Source organism: Sipha flava, unplaced genomic scaffold (genome assembly GCF_003268045.1).
Source record: "Sipha flava isolate LNK unplaced genomic scaffold, YSA_version1 117_pilon_pilon, whole genome shotgun sequence".
NCBI lineage: Eukaryota > Metazoa > Arthropoda > Insecta > Hemiptera > Aphididae > Sipha > Sipha flava.
Window position 1 is genome coordinate 255,477 of NW_020271741.1, and position 19,485 is coordinate 274,961.

Below are 19,485 nucleotides of genomic sequence, written 5' to 3' on the forward strand. Positions count from 1 at the left end.
TTTTTTACCCATCAGCGGTGAAAATTTGGTAATTTTAATTAATTCAATCATTTACCGCTCTGTTATCTAATTATAGCAGGTAATACTTATCTTCGAACTCCCCGGCCTAGCCGGCGGTCGTTCTTATCCTATCTCATTAATAATGACCCGCACTAATAGACCGTCATCGAGCAGTTCTCACACTACCATTAAACATACGAACACAATAAAACCAAATCTGTCTAATAATAATTCGAATCGTACACATTACGTTTCAACTTTATCGGATACTTCAAATGATGTCTTTACGGACGATATTCCTAATGACCCAGATTTTAAATTAGTCACATATAATTCAAAACGTAATCTTTCTTCTACCAGCCCAACCGGAACACCCGACAATAAGAAATCAAAACCCGTCTTTGTCAGTTCAAATAGATTTAACCACCTCCAAGTACCGGACAATGATAATGATAATGTAAACAATATTGAAACGAATAATGTCGATCAACCAAACCACATCCCGTTACCTCCACCAATATTTGTACGAAACGTTTCTGATTTCATTGAATTAAGAAATCAATTAATAAAGTTGATCGGCCCACAGTCCTTTAGCTTTAAGTCGTCAGTCAATAACCTTAAAATTAACACTACCAACCCTGACTCGTACAGAGAAGTCATAAAATACCTGAAAATAAGCAATGCCGAATATCACACTTATCAAGCCCGTGAAGATAAAGCTTTTCGTATTGTCATACGCAACTTGCATCCGTCTTCTTCAACTTCCGAAGTAGGTGCTGCCATTGAAGATATCGGATATTCTGTCCGCCAAGTTTCAAATGTTATCCACATATCTTCAAAACGTCCCCTCCCAATATTTTTTGTTGACCTCGAACCCGCTCAAATCAATAATGAGATTTTCAAATTGACCTCGCTGCTTCATACCAAAATAAAGGTAGAAGAGCCACATAAAAGACGTGTAATCGTTCAGTGTTCCAAGTGCCAAGAATATGGCTACTCTAAAGGATACTGCGCTCATCCTCCCAGATGTGTTCGTTGTGCTGATTTCCATCCCACTACACAGTGTACACAATCAAAAAATACTCCTCCAACCTGCGCCTTATGTAGAGGAAACCATACCGCAAACTACCGAGGATGTTCAGTCCATAAAAGCTTACAGCGTTCAAACTTCAAATCAAATTCAAATTTAAAAAATCATGTAAATAATAACACTATTGTAAATAAGCAGGAAACGCTATCCAGTGTAACGACCCATCCCCCCCTCCTAACATGAATGACAACAAAATTTTTCCTAACCTTACCCAAAATCCTCAAAGCTCTTCAAGTAAAACTGATTCCCAATCTAATTCCACCGATAGTATCTCAAATAATCAACTTTCATCTTTTTTAACTGAGTTCAAACAACTGATTAATCCACTAATTCAATTACTCACCACTGTAATAAATAAACTTATTTCACATAATGACAAATAATCTCACCAACAATAAAACTCTTAAAATCATTCTTTGGAATGCCAACGGACTCAAACAGAATGAGTCCGAACTACTTAACTTTCTTATAGTAAATCAAATCGACATAGCTCTAATCACCGAAACTCACTATTCAACTAATTTCAGTCATTTTTTCCCCGGCTTTAATATTTACAAAACCAACCATCCAGATGGTACGTCTCACGCGGGTTCCGCAATTCTAATATCTTCCATAATCCAACATCATCCTCTGCCGAGTTTTCAAATCCCCTCTATCCAAGCAACCAGCATTTCAATTTCAATAAATCATACTCCTATTACTGTTTCTGCAGTGTACTGTCCTCCTTCACCTCAAATATCTCAACTCCACTTAGATCAGTTTTTTTACTCCTTAGGGCGCAACTTCATCGCCGGTGGTGATTTTAATGCCAAGCACCCCCTATGGGGCAGCCGTGTCGAAAATCGTAGAGGATACCTATTTTATAATTCCATTCAAATGAACGGCTTTTCAACTATTTCACCCCCTGGTCCTACTTACTGGCCTACTCATTCGAACCGTCAACCTGACCTACTGGACTTTTTTATATCGTCAATACCCAACCATATAAATCATACTATTCAAAACATATGTGACCTATCTTCTGATAATTCATCCGTTCTACTAAAAATTATGGAGCTCCCAACTCTAACTCCTTCGCGTCCCTCCCTTTCCAAAGGTCCAATTAACTGGAAACAATTTTCATCAAAATTAGAAAATTCTACGAACCTAAAAATTTCCCTTAAAACATGCAATGAAATTGAATCCGCAGCTCATCAATTAGTTAAATCAATTCAATCAGCTGTCTACGAGTGCTCTTATCCTTCCAATCAGAAATGTCACTCAAATCTCAAATTTTTTATCCTGCCTCCGAATATAAATATTTTAATTGCTGAAAAACGCAGGGCTCGCTCCCGTTGGCAAAGATCTAGACTACCTTCAGACAAGTCAGCTTTCAATAATCTATCTAACACCATTAAAAAACTAATCCAAAAATACAAAAATGACCTTTTTGTCACAAAATTTAAATCTTTAAACACACAAGTCGGTACATTGTGGAAAACAACTAAAAACATGCTTAAATTAAAAGAATTCTCTTGTCCTATTAAAAAAGCAGATGGATCGCTCGCTCTTTCAGACTTAGATAAGGCCAAACTTTTAGGGGGACACCTCTCGAATATTTTCAAACCTCACCTTGATATTACTCCAAGTACCACACAACTAGCCAAAATAAATGATTTTCTTGATGCTCCACTACCAATGTCTCTCCCTATTAAACATGTCTCCCCATATGAAGTTGCTAACTTGATCCAAAGATTGAAGCCCAACAAATCCCCAGGTCATGACTTAATAACAAATAAGATTTTAAAATATCTCCCCAAAAAAAACAATCCTTTTGCTAACTTTCTTATTTAATTCCATGTTAAGATTGTCTTATTTCCCTACCATCTGGAAATTATCAATTGTTATCCTCATACTTAAACCAGGAAAACCAACCAATATTGCAACCTCATATAGACCCATTAGTCTACTCCCAGTGATTGGTAAAAGCTATTCGAGAAGATTATTTTAAAAAGACTTAGACCAATAATTGAATCACATAAAATTATTCCCGACGCTCAGTTTGGTTTTCGAGCACACCACTCCACTATACAACAGGTTCACAGACTAGTCGACAAAATTTCTTCCTCCTTCGAAAATAAAAACTATTGCCCGGCAGTCTTCCTAGATGTGGCTCAAGCCTTTGACAGGGTTTGGCACAATGGCTTACTATATAAACTGAAACTATTCCTCCCTGCTCCACTTTACTTACTAATTCGCTCTTACCTTGAAAATAGAACCTTTAAAGTTCGTCAAGGCAATTCTTTTTCTTCTGTCTTTCCAATCCTAGCAGGTGTTCCTCAAGGAAGCGATCTCTCTCCTGATCTCTACAATATTTTCTCTTCTGACATCCCTCAAACCAATGACACCATCATAGCTACCTACGCTGACGACACAGCGATCCTATTATCCAATAAGAATCCAACCGTAGCATTCAACACCCTTCAAAACCACCTAGATCTTATAGATAAATGGTCCTCTAATTGGAAAATTAAAATTAATGCCGCCAAATCTGTTCATGTTCCTTTCACTCTAAATAAAAAAAATCTGCCTACTCCCACCCTCCATGAAATTCCTATTCCCTCCTCATCTCAAGTAAAATACCTTGGTATTATTTTAGATAAACGTTTAACCTGGGGCCCTCACCTTAAAAACAAAAGAAAGTCACTCAATTCTAGACTACACCTATTACGTCCCATACTAAAATCTAAACTTCCACTTCATAATAAATTAATTTTATATAAAGCAATGCTACGTCCAATCTGGTCATATGGTGCACAAATATGGGGTTGTGCCAAACCATCACAATTAAAAACTATCGAAGCCTTCCAATCGATCTCTCTCCGTACAATCACGTCCGCTCCTTGGTATATTTCCAATCATACCCTCCACAAAGATTTAAACATAGAAGCAGTTGATAATTTAGTTAAAACTTACTACAAAAAGTTCCACTCAAAATTATTTCTCCATCCCAACCCACTTATCGCAAATCAACACACGGTATCAATCCCGGACAACCCCCCCCCGTCGGCTCAAACGTCGTTGGTGTCGTGATCTTTTAGACTGAAAATGTGCTAGTTTAGCAGTCACGTCATGGGTCCTATCACTGGATAGGTTCCCAAATCGCTGTTTCTTGTCCGTCATATATTGTTAACATATTTGCTTATTGTATTTTATTTTTTATACAGATTGTAAATTTTATATATTTTAATAAAAAAAAAAAAAAAAGATTGAAATTTCTAGAACGAAAATTTAGGGAACATTTATATGACATCATTCCCTATTCTCAAACATTGTGGATCTTTCTAGAAAATTCTATAACTTTCTTTTTCACAATTATTGCAATGCAAAAATATTGAGGGCCTCAATCGAGATAAAAACTATCTTATCTTTTATTCATATCTACATGCCGCCGGCGATAAAACACACACAATAGAAAATGTCAGGTTACAGGTAGCTATATAGATACTATCGCGGTCGGTCGCAGGAATACCCGAAATACACCATGCAATTATACATAAGTATGTAAATTTATAAAAAAGTTAATAATAATGTATTAAAAAAATTGAGATGAAAACTATCCTATCTTTTGAGTTGGATCAAATTACACACGGTGTAAAAAATTTCATCATGATCGGTCCATTAGTTTCGGAGTTTACCGGACAAACACTGCGACACGAGATTTTTATGTATAAGATATAAACCTTTGGCGGAATCGATATATAAAAATATTCGGCGCAATCAATATATACAAATATTCGGTGGAATCGATAAGCTCCCTCATAACAACGATAATAAAAATCTAAAGTTTAATATAGCATGTTTTTGCATGTTTTGTGTGTATTGACATATTTGACATAAAGTTAATTTTTTTTTTTTGAGTTATTAGCGCATATTATTTTATGTAAATTCAGCGAAATAATTTTTTTGTGGAAGTCAAAAAAAAAATGAAATCAATAAGTGTTTGAATTCATTCTTATTTACTTTTCCGTACTTGTTTATAAAATCTTAATAATTTATCAATATTTATATTTTTTAATGACATTAAATTTTATAAGTTAAAAGCGGTATCACGAAAACAATGTTACTGCGCACCACTACCACTCACCACTTATTGACGTGTCCATTGCAATCTACCTATTTTCGTCGCAAGGTATGTTCATTAATTATAATTTTAATAAAATGTAACCGAAGAAAAAATATAAAATTAATTATACCATAGTTGTTTTGTGATTAATCCCCCATCGACAATTGCTCACATGGTATTTACTTTTTTCACAGAATATTCTTAGGATTTCCATGGGTTTATAGTGTACAATAACAATGTTATAAAAATACAATGATAAAATATAGCCCATATAATGACTATTAAAGTTATTTTTCATATTATTTTAGTCTAAAGGAAATTCATATAAAAAATAGTAAATTATAAATATACTAAAAACCTCATTTAACCCGTCATTGGTTGCGCGGGGTAAATAATCTCCCAGTCTATTAATAAATATGTGTATCCACTTCATTATCTGCAAAACGGATTTGTAATTCTGAGTAGCTCATCAAAATCACACCATTATTCGATAATGACATTTATTTCATTGAAAACTAGTTTAGTTCGTTGTACACACCCGTGTAAAGAAAAATGTATCTCTTTGTAGAATATTTACCCCACGCGATTGAACGTTTACTTCAAATGACCAAATGTAGAAAAAAATCAACGGGTCAATAATTTGCATTATTCTTTGCATTAAAATTAACTTAATTGAGATACTTTTAAATAAAATTAACTTAAAGTTAACACGTTAATCTTAAAAAAAAGTAATGGGTTACTATAAATAAAGTTTATTTGTAAAAAAAGTAACGAGTTAATTAACTTAATGTTTTAACTTAATTTTAACTTTTAACTCGTTAATGCCCAGCCTTGGTTTTACAATGATGTGAGTTCTTTTATCAAAACTATATAGTATTATCATTTAGTGAATATAGAATGTAGAATGTATTCTAGAAATTTCATATATCATGTATTTTATTCTTTAAATTTAAATTTAATAATTGAATTTTTTTTATAATAAATTATAAAATAAAAAAGTAGAATGATAAATAATGGTTAATATTAATCATAACTTGTGGGATCCATAGAGTACAGGTGCCTATACATTATATTAGCGGTGTCCTTTATTATTTCTAGACTTATTAAAAATATAATAAATATATTTATGATTTATAATATTCCACATTTAAAAAATAAATCTGAAATCATAATGTATGCCTCACATGCCTTACTTATACATATACATATACATAAATGTACATATATTTATTTAATTACATTATACCCATTATTCATCAAAGAAGTTGTTTCATTTTGTTATTGTTATACATATGTTGGTAGTTCATCGATTATGTTATATTATAAAAGCAATATCGCCCTGATTGCATAATATAAAATCAATTCCAATAACAGTATATAAGTTGGCAGTTAAGTGAATGACATAGTATTTTATAAAAATACTGATTCAAACCCAGTCGTCTCACACCGAGAAATCTAATAAAAACGCAAATTTAATCGTGATTCATTGAAAACTCTTACGATCATCACCTTAGTACCTAACTTTCTATACTTCAAAACAAAAAAAAACTAACGTCAAATAGACTTTACAATTAGTTAACCAGTATTTTGTACGACGTTAAGTTTTTTTTTTCGAAGACGTAGCGGAAAAAAATCATATTTTAACTAAACTAAAAATATAATATTTTCACGAACAGATTAGGTTAGGTTAATTTCTAAAGCTAGTTTATTAAAATATAGTTAGTATTTATTAATTTTTTATGAGTAGATAAAATATTTTAACTAATTTTATACAATTTTTTCACCACTCACTGATTTAGATCATGAAATAATAATTACTTCAAAGAAAATTTCAGTTCAACACCACAGATTGTGTACAACCGAATTCATCGAGAAACATAGTCTTGGTAAGTAATAGATTCGATGATTGAAATTTGGAAACGTTAACAAAACAGAAGAATTCGTTAATTTTCTTTATTAGTTCAAAACAAATTATGTTATATATTTAAATAATATATAATATATTAATCATAATTCTACTGAATAAAAACCGAGATATTTTATTGCAATTATTGCGTTTTGTTTCAATAAATTTGATTGTATTTCTATGGCTTTTCACTGAACTTGGATTTAAATTACATTTATAAAATGTTATATTCATGAGAGTGTAGAGTTAATTTATTTTCTAAAATCCGAGTGTTATCAGTGAGATCAGTGCATTTTATAAGGAATTTTCACTGAGCGAAAAAAATGTTTTTCTCAAAATAGTCAATGTAATACCTTAGTACGATTATAGTATTACACGTTTGTTTTGCATTATTTCGCCCAATCTTTCAAAATATTGTCAACAGAGTATAATCACTGGGCGACATTTGTGTCGCCTAGTAAACTAGTTAAAAAATGCACTGAGTGAGATAATTGTACATTCTACTGATAAGTATTTAGAAATGGGGTATTAACTTTAATTAAATCGAGTGCTTACCATTTTCCTAAGTGGTAAACTCGAGAATTTTGTAACGTAGACGTCCAAAAAGTATGACCCGGACATGTTTTCGTCATTTTCTGTAAACTCCAGTCCCAATTGTAGTCATCGTAGTAGCAAAATTGGTTAGTACATTGAATGAGTTCATTCCAAACTGAACGGTTAAATGATATGCCTAAATTGCTTATCCAATTTGACACGTGTATCTATAGAGATATAAAATAATACTTAAGTAGCATTTTTTTTCAATAATTTTTTTTTTTCAATCTAAAATAGTTACATATGAATAATTTAAATTGATAAAAACAAAACCTTAAATATAAACGTCAACAATTTTTCCAGTCTTTTTATATTAAATTTACGTACACTTAAGGTAAGATTATAATTAAATATCATATTTAACTGAAAATTTCACGGTAGTTTGAACAAATTTTCAATTTTTACATAGGTATTGGCATATAGCCACCGTTTAATAGGGTTTTTAATGATTTTTCTCTTGTCGCTTAGATTAGTTTCACGTTTCGGTACTTTTTGTCTGAAGCAAATTCTGGTTTTTTATGTTCGTCTGCTAATCATAAATAAATATTAATCCCATCTTAAGGAAAACGTATGTTATAATTATAATGCTGTCGGGTATCATTGAAAATCTTGTTGATATTTTTAAAAATGAAAAATATGGAATAATGCATAGAAATAGTACTTTCAGTGAATCGTGATTAAAACCTAGTATAGTACTCACGGCCGGATTAAGCACCTATTGGGCCCCGGGGCTGAAATTTTATATGAGCCTTTTTGACAAAACATGCTTTACAAAGCTGATCGCTACGCTCGCAGACCGATACATTTTTTTTTTAACTATTTCATAAATTGTCAATTGCATTGTAAAATTATAAAATTAATAAGTATATACAATTTATGTGTAAAAAACTACTAATTTTAGTATGATAAAAAATGTGTATCGGCTTAAAATTGTTTGGGCTCCTTTTACTTGGGTACTCTAGAGGGCCCCGGGGCTACCGCCCCGGCTAAACCTCCCCTTATCCGGCCTTGATAGTACTTGACATGTAAGTTATAAAAATAAAATTGGGTATGTTAATGAAATACGATTATTAGAATGCAATAATGTATAAATAATAATTTTTATTTGGTTAAATTTGATTAGTTTGTGCTGAACGTCTTATTTGAACTCCTCATCATCAGAATTATTTTAGTAGAATTGAGTTAATAATTAAATGTAAAATACAAATGGAAAATCAATACGAATTTTTCAAATCAATTTAAAACTATGGTTGTTCGCCGGACAGGGGGGCCGTGAATCTCAAACATGAGCGGTTACCTGCGCCGATTCGCGAGGTGTGTGCAACACTAATAAAATACGAAATGAAAAAAAAATCAAGGAATCGTAATAATAATAATCAACGTGTATTTTAACATTAAAACGGTGGAGCGCTCACACACACAAAACTAATACTAATGATTAAACTAATATTCTAACACATGTATATAAATAATACAATAAATAATAATAATAATGACAATAGTAATTGTAGCAAAAAAAATATCTCGCGTAAATACAAAAAAAAAGCCCAGTCAATACCTGGTGCTACCTTCGTCTGCTCGGTTGTGCCCACGCGATCTTGATATTACACGTGAGACGGATTAAAAATAGCCGAAATCTTCGGTTGTCAAGTTATCCGTAGATCGGACCGTCGGCGATATTGACCACAGTGGCCTAACAAGGTAAGTGTCTATCCCAAAACGCACTTTCAACGGGAACGTGATAACGGCGGCACAACACGTCACACGTATAATAAAAATATAAGTTGCTCAGCAAGGCACGCGAATGTTATAAAAAAAAATCCAAAAAACTGCACAACAAGCCACGTGGATATTGTGTCCAAAGAGAAGTCACGGAGACGACCTCTCCCGTGTCAATCGATGAACGACGCACGAATGACACAAACAACGATGGCGACTAGTGATGGGTCGTTCCTGAACGAATCGTTCCAAATGAACGAGTCCAGTAGAGGAACGATTCCACCCGAACGTTCCTATTCGTTCCTATTTTCCAATGGTAAAATGTACCAAAAGTGCATAGTATAATTGTTGTACTAGTAAGTTGTCCATTATAATTAGGAATATTCGAAAATTAGATTGTAGATAACATTTTATCACGGACCAAGATAATGATTCATATTCTTACTCCGTGTATTTTATATTCTTATCATGGCTATAGATTATTTTTAGCCGTGATTCTTATAATTTATTGAAAATCAAAATTGAAATCGATAGTTAATAGTTATTCACAATTGACTAGTTGAACAAGAACGAGAGTAAATAAGTAAAATATATGGATAGGTGCATCAAAAAAATATCGATATTATACCATCGATCATTCATTTCACTATCGTTTACCTAAACTAGCATAAAATAAATCATAATTAAAAATTAATAATAATAATATAGATATTTAATTACGTTTTATTCTATGACCTATTTATACCGAGTTGGCTATCTAAAGAAGTTCATTTAATTACAATACACATATTTTATATTTATAGAAACGTTATAATATTGTGCTTAAGGCATAACAAATGAAAACTAATAAACATTAATAATATTAGAATGTATTAATAAAATATCTATTACTTTGTCTTTTATTATATTGTTATGTTCTTAAATTAGTTGAGCCTACACTCTACACTTCTACAGTTGTACAGTTTATTTTTCAATCGCGGTGTCTATGTGCATAAAATTATTAATATTACATTTATAAGACATTTTGTCAATGTTAGTTGATTAAACGACAAAATAGTAAGTTACATTTCATTTATATTTTCTATAAATTAAATTAATAAGTAATTTAGTAATATTATTCTTGGTATAATGGATAAAAAAAAGTGTGAAACGTGGAATAATTTTGAAGTGGTTGATGGTGAAAAAGCAAAATGCAATTTTTGTTCTAATACTATTTCTTATAAAGGGGGTTCTACGGCTAATTTAACGAGACATTTAAAACGAAAACACATAGTTCAATACGATGCCAGGAAAAAAAGATCTATTGAAATTCTCGAAAAAAAACATCGATGAACCTGATAATGTTTCCGTATCCGAACCTTCCCATTCTAATTTAACTACTATTACACCTATAATTAAAAATAAAACAGCTAGCGTTACAAAAAACACAAGTATCCATAGATGCGTATACATCAAGGCCGATGCCTATTTCGAAATCTAAAAAATTTATGAGCAGTTAGGTATAATGATGGCTAAAGAATACCAACCGTTTAGTTTGGTTGAAAATAAAGAGTTTAAAAAAATTTGTATCATTATTAAATCCAAGCTATTCTTTGCCAAGTAGAAAAACAATTACTTATAATATTTTACCTCAATTATTAGAAAACATCAGGGAAAAGGTTAAAAGGAGTTTAGATAATGCATCATATATAGCAATGAGTACGGACGGTTGGACATCTGTTAATAATGAAAGTTACGTCGCTGTTACAGTACATTTTATTGATACTGAACTATGCGTTTTAAAATCTCATTTACTAGGATGCTATTATTTTGAATTATCACATACAGCAATTTATCGACATTTTTAAACAATTGTTTTGAAGAGTGGAGTATTGTAAATAAAGTTAAAATAGCTATTAGCGATAACGCTAGTAATATTATAGCTGCAATAAGTTCAAATAAAAATTGGAAACACATTCCTTGTTTAGTGCATAGCATTAATTTGATAGCCCAATGTGGGTTAGAAGAAATTAAAGAAATACATAAAAAAGTTAAAAAAAATAGTAGAGCATTTTAAGCGTAGTTCTCAAGCAGCAGCAAAATTAAAAAACACACAAATTCAGATGAATTATCCAGTACTAAAACTGAAACAAGATGTGATAACGAGATGGAACTCGACTTATGATATGTTTAATAGGTGTTTAGAGACAAAAGATCCATTAGTATCCACTTTGGCTATGATTGGTAATACTGAAATGTTGACGGCGTCAGATTTTAATTTAATGGATTATTATTGCAAACTTTTTAAGCCTTTTAAAGAAGTTACAATTGAGTTAAGTTCGGAAAAAGGGGTATCAATTTCCAAAGTTAAAGTTCTCACAAATGCATTGTTATTTCACATAAAAACAATGAGAACTGAGAAAAACTTACCACTTGATATTTATTCTATGATTTTAAAGATGGAAAATAAAGCCGAAAACAAATTTGCCGGTATGGAAGACAATTCTACTTTTGCTGAAGCAACTTTAATTGATCCACGTTTTAAAAAAAAAGGATTTAGTAGCGAGACATATTATATCCGTACTTATCAAAACGTCGTGCGCAAGATTTCAAGTATACTTAAACGCAAAAGACAATCTATTAATCAAGAAGAAAATATAGTTACAGATAACGAACAAATCACTATGTCAACTGAAAAAAAAGAAACCTTTGAGATATGGAAAGAATTTGATTCACAGGTATGAATTTTAATTTACATTTTTAAACAATTTATCAAATAACGATAATTTATGATAATAAATAGCCTATTACATATTATATTTTTTTAGGTAAAAGAAGTTACAACAGTGAGAACTGACACTTCCGATGCAATTGTGGAATTAGATAAATTTCTTAATGAGCCTTTAATCCCAAGGAAATCAGATCCTCTTGTATGGTGGAAGGAAATGAAACGTATATATCCAAATATATACCATTTGATGTTACAAAGATTGGGAGTGCCATCAACATCAGTTCCATGCGAACGATCGTTTTCTAAAGCCGGATACACACAAACAGACAGGCGTAATAGACTTTCCATAAAAAATATGGAAACATTAATGTTTTTAAATGGCAATCTATAATACATATTTCAGGTAACTTCCTAATCATTTTTTGTACTATTATTATTTTAAATAGTAATTTATTGAATTTATTTATTTATTTATTTATTTTTTTTTTTTATTTAAATTAAGCCTCGGCAACAATGGCCATTGGCAACAATGAGTTTAACTCTAAATTATTTACATGTTATATAATTTACATATTAAATATTATTGATAAGGTTGGACTTAGTAATAAAGGTTATTATGAGTCTTATGTTGTCTGGGTGGAGGGCTTCTGACAGAATGTTTGAGCTCTATCCGTTTCGTATAAAAGGCATTCAGTTATGATGTGTTTGATTGAGAGAGGGGTACCGCAACTGGCACATAATGGTGGGTCTTCTTTCTTCATCAGGTACTGGTATGTTAGTGATGTATGTCCTATACGGATTCTGTTAACTGAGGTTTCCATTTTCCTTGTAAAGTCTGGTGGATAAGGCCATGTGTGGATGGTATTTTTAATTTCGTTTAATTTTGATGTACCTTGTTTCCATGCACGTAGCCATATGTTGTTGGTTATTGTACTAGTTATGAGTTTGGCGTCGTGTAGGGTGAAATTATTAAGTCTAATGGCATCCGTTGATGAAATTGCTTGGTGTGCTTTTTGGTCAGCTCTTTCATTTCCCTGAATTTGATTGTGACTGGGTATCCATAATAAGGTAATTGAGTAGCCGGTGTGTGTAAGGTTATAGATCTGGTTATGGATTTTCCTGGAGATCTCATTTGGATTGTAGATATTTTCAATATTCCTCAAGGTACTGAGTGAGTCACTGAGGATTACTGCTTTGTGTATGTGATTAGTTTTAATGAGGTCTAAGGCAAATGAAATTGCAATTGCTTCGGCAGTGTATATTGAGCAAAAGCTGGGGAGTCTCAGCATGGATACTTGGTCCTGGACTACTACAGCTGCTCCAACACCGTTTTTCATGTTGGAACCATCCGTGTAAATTTCAGTAGAATCATGAAACCCGGAGATGATTGAATGTAGATGTTGTTTGTAAATTATGGGGGCGGTGTCGTTCTTCGAATATTTACTTAGTTCTCTGTTGATTGGGATATTTAATAGCCAAGGGGGCGTTTGTATGTTTTCATTCTTGATAACGTTCAGGTGGGAGAATGGTATGTCTTTAAGGGTGTCATTGATTTGATTCATTACCTTGAGGTTATTTTGAAGGCGTCTGGTTGCTAGTAATATGGAGCTATGGACTCTCCTGATGTCGAGTGGGGCTACTCCAGCTGTATTGAGCACACTGGGAATCGGGCTGGATCGGAAGGCTCCGGTAACGAGTCTTAACCCTGTGTTGTGTATGGTATCAATCATATTGAGTGCTGTTGCCTTAGCTTTTATGAACAGGAATGAGTTATATTCGAGTTTGGATAGGATGAGTGCTTTATAAATTTGTAATAGACTAGAGGAGTGACTTCCCCATGACCTATGGGCGAGGCATTTTAGCGTATTCATTCTTAGAAGAGAGTCCTTTCGAATGGTCTTGAAATGTGGTATCCACGTGTTTCTTGAATCGAAGAGTATGCCTAATATTTTGATGGAGTTTTTTATTGGTAGGGGAATATTGTTCATATATATGGTGGTGTTAACAATATTTCTTTTATTAGTGAAGAAAGTACATTGTGATTTTTCGACTGAAAAAGAGAAACCCGAGTCAAGAGACCAGTCTTGTAATGCAGTTATTGCATTCTGTAGGTAATTTATAGTTCTATTTGTATTGATGCCTCTGCAGAATATATTGAAGTCGTCGGCAAATAGTGTGCACATAACCGGAGGTTGTATGACTAGTGGTATATCGTTAATCGCTAATAGGAATAGCGATACCGATAGTGTGGATCCTTGTGGTACGCCGTTTTTTTTGAGAGTATATTTTCGACAGTTTTTCGTTGCACTTCACCTGGAAGGTTCTGTCTGTAAGGAAGTTCTGTATAAAATTGAATAAATTACCTTTACAGATAATGTTTGACAATTTTTTTACAATACGGGAGCGCCAGGTGGTATCATACGCTTTTGATATGTCGAGAGCTATGAGGCCCATAATTTGTTTAGCTTCAAGTGTTGAATGTATTTCCTCTTGGATGTCATGTAGTGAGTTAGTGGTACTTCTATGTTTTCGGAAACCGTTCTGGCGAGGATCCAAGAAATTGTTTTTTTCAAGAAACCATCTAAATCTATAATCTATAATTTTTTCCAATATCTTTGCCAAGGTATTCAAGAGGGATATTGGTCTGTATGATTTAATATCAAATTTGTTTTTTTTTTGGTTTAAGAATTGGAATAATTATGGAGTGCTTCCAATTTCGAGGTATATGTCTAGATGACCATATTTTGTTGTATACTTGAATAATTGAATTTAAAGCGGTCATGGGGAGGTTGTGGATAAATTTATAAGGTATCCCGTCTGGTCCTGGGGCAAGACTATTACATTTTGATAAAACTCTGAACATTTCAGTTAGCTGAATTGGGGAGTTGAGTTTTGTCTGTTCATCAAGGTGTGGGTTGATGTTAGAAATAAAATTCTGGTTCCTCATGTGTACGTTTTTATCAAGGAAAGTCGTATTGTAGTTTTCATCCGAACTGTTATGGTAGAAAAAAATCTCCTAAGAGATTGGATATTTCGTCAGGATCGGTGCATAATTTTGTGTCTTTCATAATGTGAATGTTGTGGTTCTTGGAGAAGCCTCGAAGTGACCCAACCCTGCGCCATATCAGAGCTGAGTCAGCTTTGGGTCCTAAACAGGACGTGAAGGTTTTCCAAGAGTCAGTCTTACTTCTTTTGACTAGATATCGCGTTTTCGCTCTCAGTTGTTTAAGTTTTATGAGGTCAGACATGTTTTTTGAACTTTGGAAGATTTTGAGTACTTTGTTTTTTTGTTTGATTGACTCTTTTATTTGGTCATTCCACCAAGGGACTAGATTTCTTTTTAAAGAGTTAGTTGTTTTTTCCTATGGCAACTTCTGCAGCTTTGATAATGGACTCTGAGATGAAGGTGGTATCGTCCTCTATTGTGCTGGTTTCAGATTGGGGATTTACATGCATAAAGGAGTCAACTAGGGTATTAAAAAAGACCCAGTCCGGGTTTTTTAACTTCCATCTGTATGGGAGGGGGGGGTGGTAGTGTTTTTGTGGATAGGAGTGTCATTAGAATAGGTAAGTGGTCACTGTCATATATTTCGTGTAGAATTGACCAAGATATTCTTTGAGCTAGAGATACACTTGAGAAAGATAGGTCAATATTGGAAAAATGGCCGTTTGACGGATTAAGTCTGGTAGGTTCGCCATTGTTGAGTAGTGTAATCGAGTCGTCATCTAGGATTTTTTCAATTGATTTGCCTCGAGCGTCTGTTCTGTCTGATCCCCAATATTCGCTATGGCTATTGAAGTCGCCTAGTAAAATAAATGGTTTGGGTAGTTGCTTGATGATGTTGTATATATCAGATGTGTTAAAAGATGTTTGGTTTGGGACGTATATGTTACATATTGAAATTTTTGATTCTAGTGTTATCTGAACTGCGATGACTTCTAGATTGGAATTGATATGAATCTGTTCACAGGGGTAGTCAATGTGTATTAGAGAAGCGACGCCGCCGCTAGCCCGAATACAGTTTTGTCGGTTGGTGTAGAATATATTGTAGTTTTTGATATTGGGTATGAGATTGTTTTTAAGATTTGTTTCTTGAAGGCTAATACACATAGGTGAATATTTTTTTATTATTAATTGTAGATCCGGCCGTTTTTTAATGAGGCTATTTATGTTCCATTGTATTATATTCAGGTTCTTCATAGTAAGATACTTTATTTAAAATGCAATATATACAATGAATGAGAATTATTATTTTTGTTGTTGTGTGTTAGTTGACGTCGGAAAGGGGGGGTCAATTCGAGCAGTAAATTGGCTAGACTCGAGAGTCTGTTCTTGATGCAGATGCTTTTGATTTTGGGACGGACTGTCTCCAAGATCTCGATCATTTCCATGGATGATATATTGAATGGTGTTAAAACACTGGAGGGATCTTGTCCAGTGAGTGTGTTTTCAATAATATGTTTTAGTTGGTTAAAGTCAATTTTTAGGTTTGGTATATTTTCAAAAGCAGTTTTTGCTGGTAATAATGCTTCATCCAGTTTGATTATTATTTGTTCAATTGAATTTGAGCGCCTTGGTTTTTTTATGCTGAGGTTGAGGGGTTTTGACAGATTCTTTTAATTTGATTGCGAGTGAACCGGTGTTTTTCCGTATATTTGTAGTTTCTGTTGGTGGTGGTGTGGGGTTATTTTGTATTGGGATATGGGTGTTCTCATGACAGCTACTATTCGAGGTTGATGGTGCAGGCCTTTTTTCTTGAGTGGTAGTTTTTTGTGTGGTGTGGGTGATGGTATTTGTTTCCTTGATATTATTTTCGACGCTTATATCTGTGAGAGTGCTGTCGCCAACGGTATCTTGTATTATCTGTTCATTGTGGTCCGTGTTGTTTCTAACCGGATTGGTGTTTGTGTTATATACTGATATAATATAATAAATAAATATCAGTATAAATAATATACTGATATGTACTGATTCGGCTTTATTTTCCATTGAATTTTTGCAGTGGTTCGAAGTGTGGCCTGTTTGTTTGCACGAATAACAGGTCACTGTATCGTCAGAGAGGAATATGCGATATTCTGTTTGGTCAAATTGTAACATAATGGAACCCGGAATTTTGTCACTATGCTCAGGGTGTATATACATTTGCGCCTGAAGCTTCCTATATGACCGAACTCGTCATTAAAGAATCCGGCCTTCATAAATGTAATCGGTGACACCATTATAATTGACAGATTGTTGATTGCCTTTGCGATTATGTCGTGTGGAATAACCGGTTGTACGTTAGATATGATTATGCGTTTGGCTGGGTTAATGAGATATCGATAAGATATTTCCGTGTTGTTTATTATGATATACGGTTGTTTTGAAATGATTTGTTCAACTATATTTTTGCTTGCAAAGTATATGCAGAACCTATTGTTTGAAATGCGTGATGCGAATTTTATATTATTTGGGTGGGTTAGTTGGCTGAATGCTTTAATGTATTCGATTTGTGGCACATCTTGAATTGAATTGAAAATTATTGCTTGATCTCTTTTTTGGGAAATGTGTGTTTGCCGTGGTTTCTGCAAAGGTTTTATGTGTATTTGGTTGATGTGTGTAGGATGTAGAGTGGGGTGGGTTGGCGGTAGTGTCGACCATTGTGATGATCGACGATCCAACGAGAATGATATTACCTACTTCGGATGAGGGGGGGCCGTAATTATACAACATACCTCTTTAATTGTGGTGAAGTTCTGGTTACTGCTATCGAGAACTAATAAATACGATAAGCGACAGACGGTTACACACGTGTGTATCGGTCGGCTGTAACACACGTACTGATTGAATTTATTGTTATTGTAATATAAATGCAAAGACTGCAAAAACACCGTTGGGTTTTTTATTTTATAATTTATAAATACCTATTCCTAATCCTAATTATAAAACATGAATACAATCCAAAATATTTAAATATCGACTGTTAATATTTGTGATAATGTGTTTACGGCGGTCAATATATTACAATTGAGTTAGGCCCTCCGCACACGGTAAAACTGTTTTGCTACGAGAATCTCAAATCAGTTGCGCGAGCAACCGTTTGGCGATTTTGCTTATCTAGCGTAATAGGAAACCGCACACTTGTCGACCAAAATCAAATCGGTTTGTAATCAATTTCCAACTGGTCGCGTGCAACTGTGCTTGCAGGTCGAATTTCGGTTTCAGTTGCGTGGTTGCATGGTAATTAATGATTAATTTATTACTTAAAACGTATTAAAATTATTATTTTATTATAATAATTATTATATAATACCATTTCATATTTTTCTCTATATATGGATGGGTCCAATATTCCCTTCGTACTAATTTTCGTTTTCTACGGTATTGATAGTAGTCAATTATATCATCTTCATCAGAACTACTCGACATATTGCAAAAGTTTAATGTTTAACTATAAAAAAACTTCGAAAAACTTTAAAAAAACGCACGTTTTTTCCGAACATCAATTCGCATACAACTGCGTACACTGGTCGAAATTCGATCGAACTCGTGTGCGGAGTAAATACATAAATTGATTGCAAACTAATTGCACAACAATCGCTCACGCAACTGATTTGAGATTCTCGTTGTAAAACAGTTTTACCGTGTGCGGAGGGCCTTATAATTATTTCAGTTAACGGAATACCGGTTCCGCCGCCCAGTAATAACCGGGCCCGTACACTGTGAACTATAATATATTTTGTGAACGAAAGGACCGAAGGAACGAATCATTTGAACTCGTTCCTTTTCCGGACCTGGAACGATAGGAACGATTCATAAAATGGAACGAAAACTCCCATCACTAATGGCGACACGCAGTCTCGCTAGCCGTCACGACGATGGTGATCGGGCGGCGGACAAGTTCTAGAATTTTCTACGCTCGAAGCGCCATCGTGAAGACCGGTTGCCGAATCGTCAAAAGGCGCGAAAAACTAGCGCGTGAACAATGGTATTTGGTTTTGCAAACCAACAAACTAGTATACATTTAAGGTTTACGAGTAGACCTTAAAGGTCCATCAAGATAATTATTTTAGCGTTATGATACAAATGAAACATCCCACACAAACGGTCATATCCGACAATCAAGTCTTACAACTAACTTTACTAAGCCAATACAAATCATGACTAATAAAATCCTTTTTGTTTTCAGTTTCATAATGACACGGAATACCCCTAATAAATACATGGATTAAAACCCGATTTAAAAATTTCCACGCCAAACTAAAAAAACTTGGACAGTGCTCGTCATTACAATATAGGAAGAAAAACACTCAATAGACGTCTGCAGCCTCGACTTCCCCAGGATATTCTCTTAACAGACACGGAAGACTCATCGTTAGAG

At 33.5% G+C, this 19,485-nt stretch overlaps 2 protein-coding genes across 10 annotated transcripts in view; one reads left to right on the forward strand and one right to left on the reverse strand.

The window, feature by feature from the left end:
* The window catches only part of LOC112693800 (alpha-1,6-mannosyl-glycoprotein 2-beta-N-acetylglucosaminyltransferase-like), a 64,015-nt gene that overhangs the window by 9,834 nt on the left and 34,696 nt on the right, over window positions 1-19,485 (reverse strand). For all 9 annotated transcript variants that reach the window (XM_025569011.1, XM_025569017.1, XM_025569015.1 and 6 more), the window contains one exon: window positions 7,657-7,862. In XM_025569011.1, coding sequence (XP_025424796.1) covers window positions 7,657-7,862 — 206 coding nt within the window. The remainder of the gene's footprint in view (window positions 1-7,656; window positions 7,863-19,485) is intronic.
* LOC112693803 (zinc finger BED domain-containing protein 4-like) lies at window positions 10,930-12,534 on the forward strand. Its single transcript, XM_025569024.1, has 2 exons — window positions 10,930-12,131; window positions 12,222-12,534. The coding sequence occupies exons 1-2, from the start codon at window positions 11,517-11,519 to the stop codon at window positions 12,513-12,515; spliced, it is 909 nt and encodes a 302-aa protein (XP_025424809.1). The 5' UTR covers window positions 10,930-11,516; the 3' UTR covers window positions 12,516-12,534.

Bases quoted from the DNA above. Each gene is read 5' to 3' on its own strand.
- LOC112693803 (XM_025569024.1), top strand. From the start codon at position 11,517: ATGAATTATCCAGTACTAAAACTGAAACAAGATGTGATAACGAGATGG. The intron at 12,132-12,221 runs GTATGAATTTTA...ATATTTTTTTAG, and splicing joins GGAAAGAATTTGATTCACAG to GTAAAAGAAGTTACAACAGT.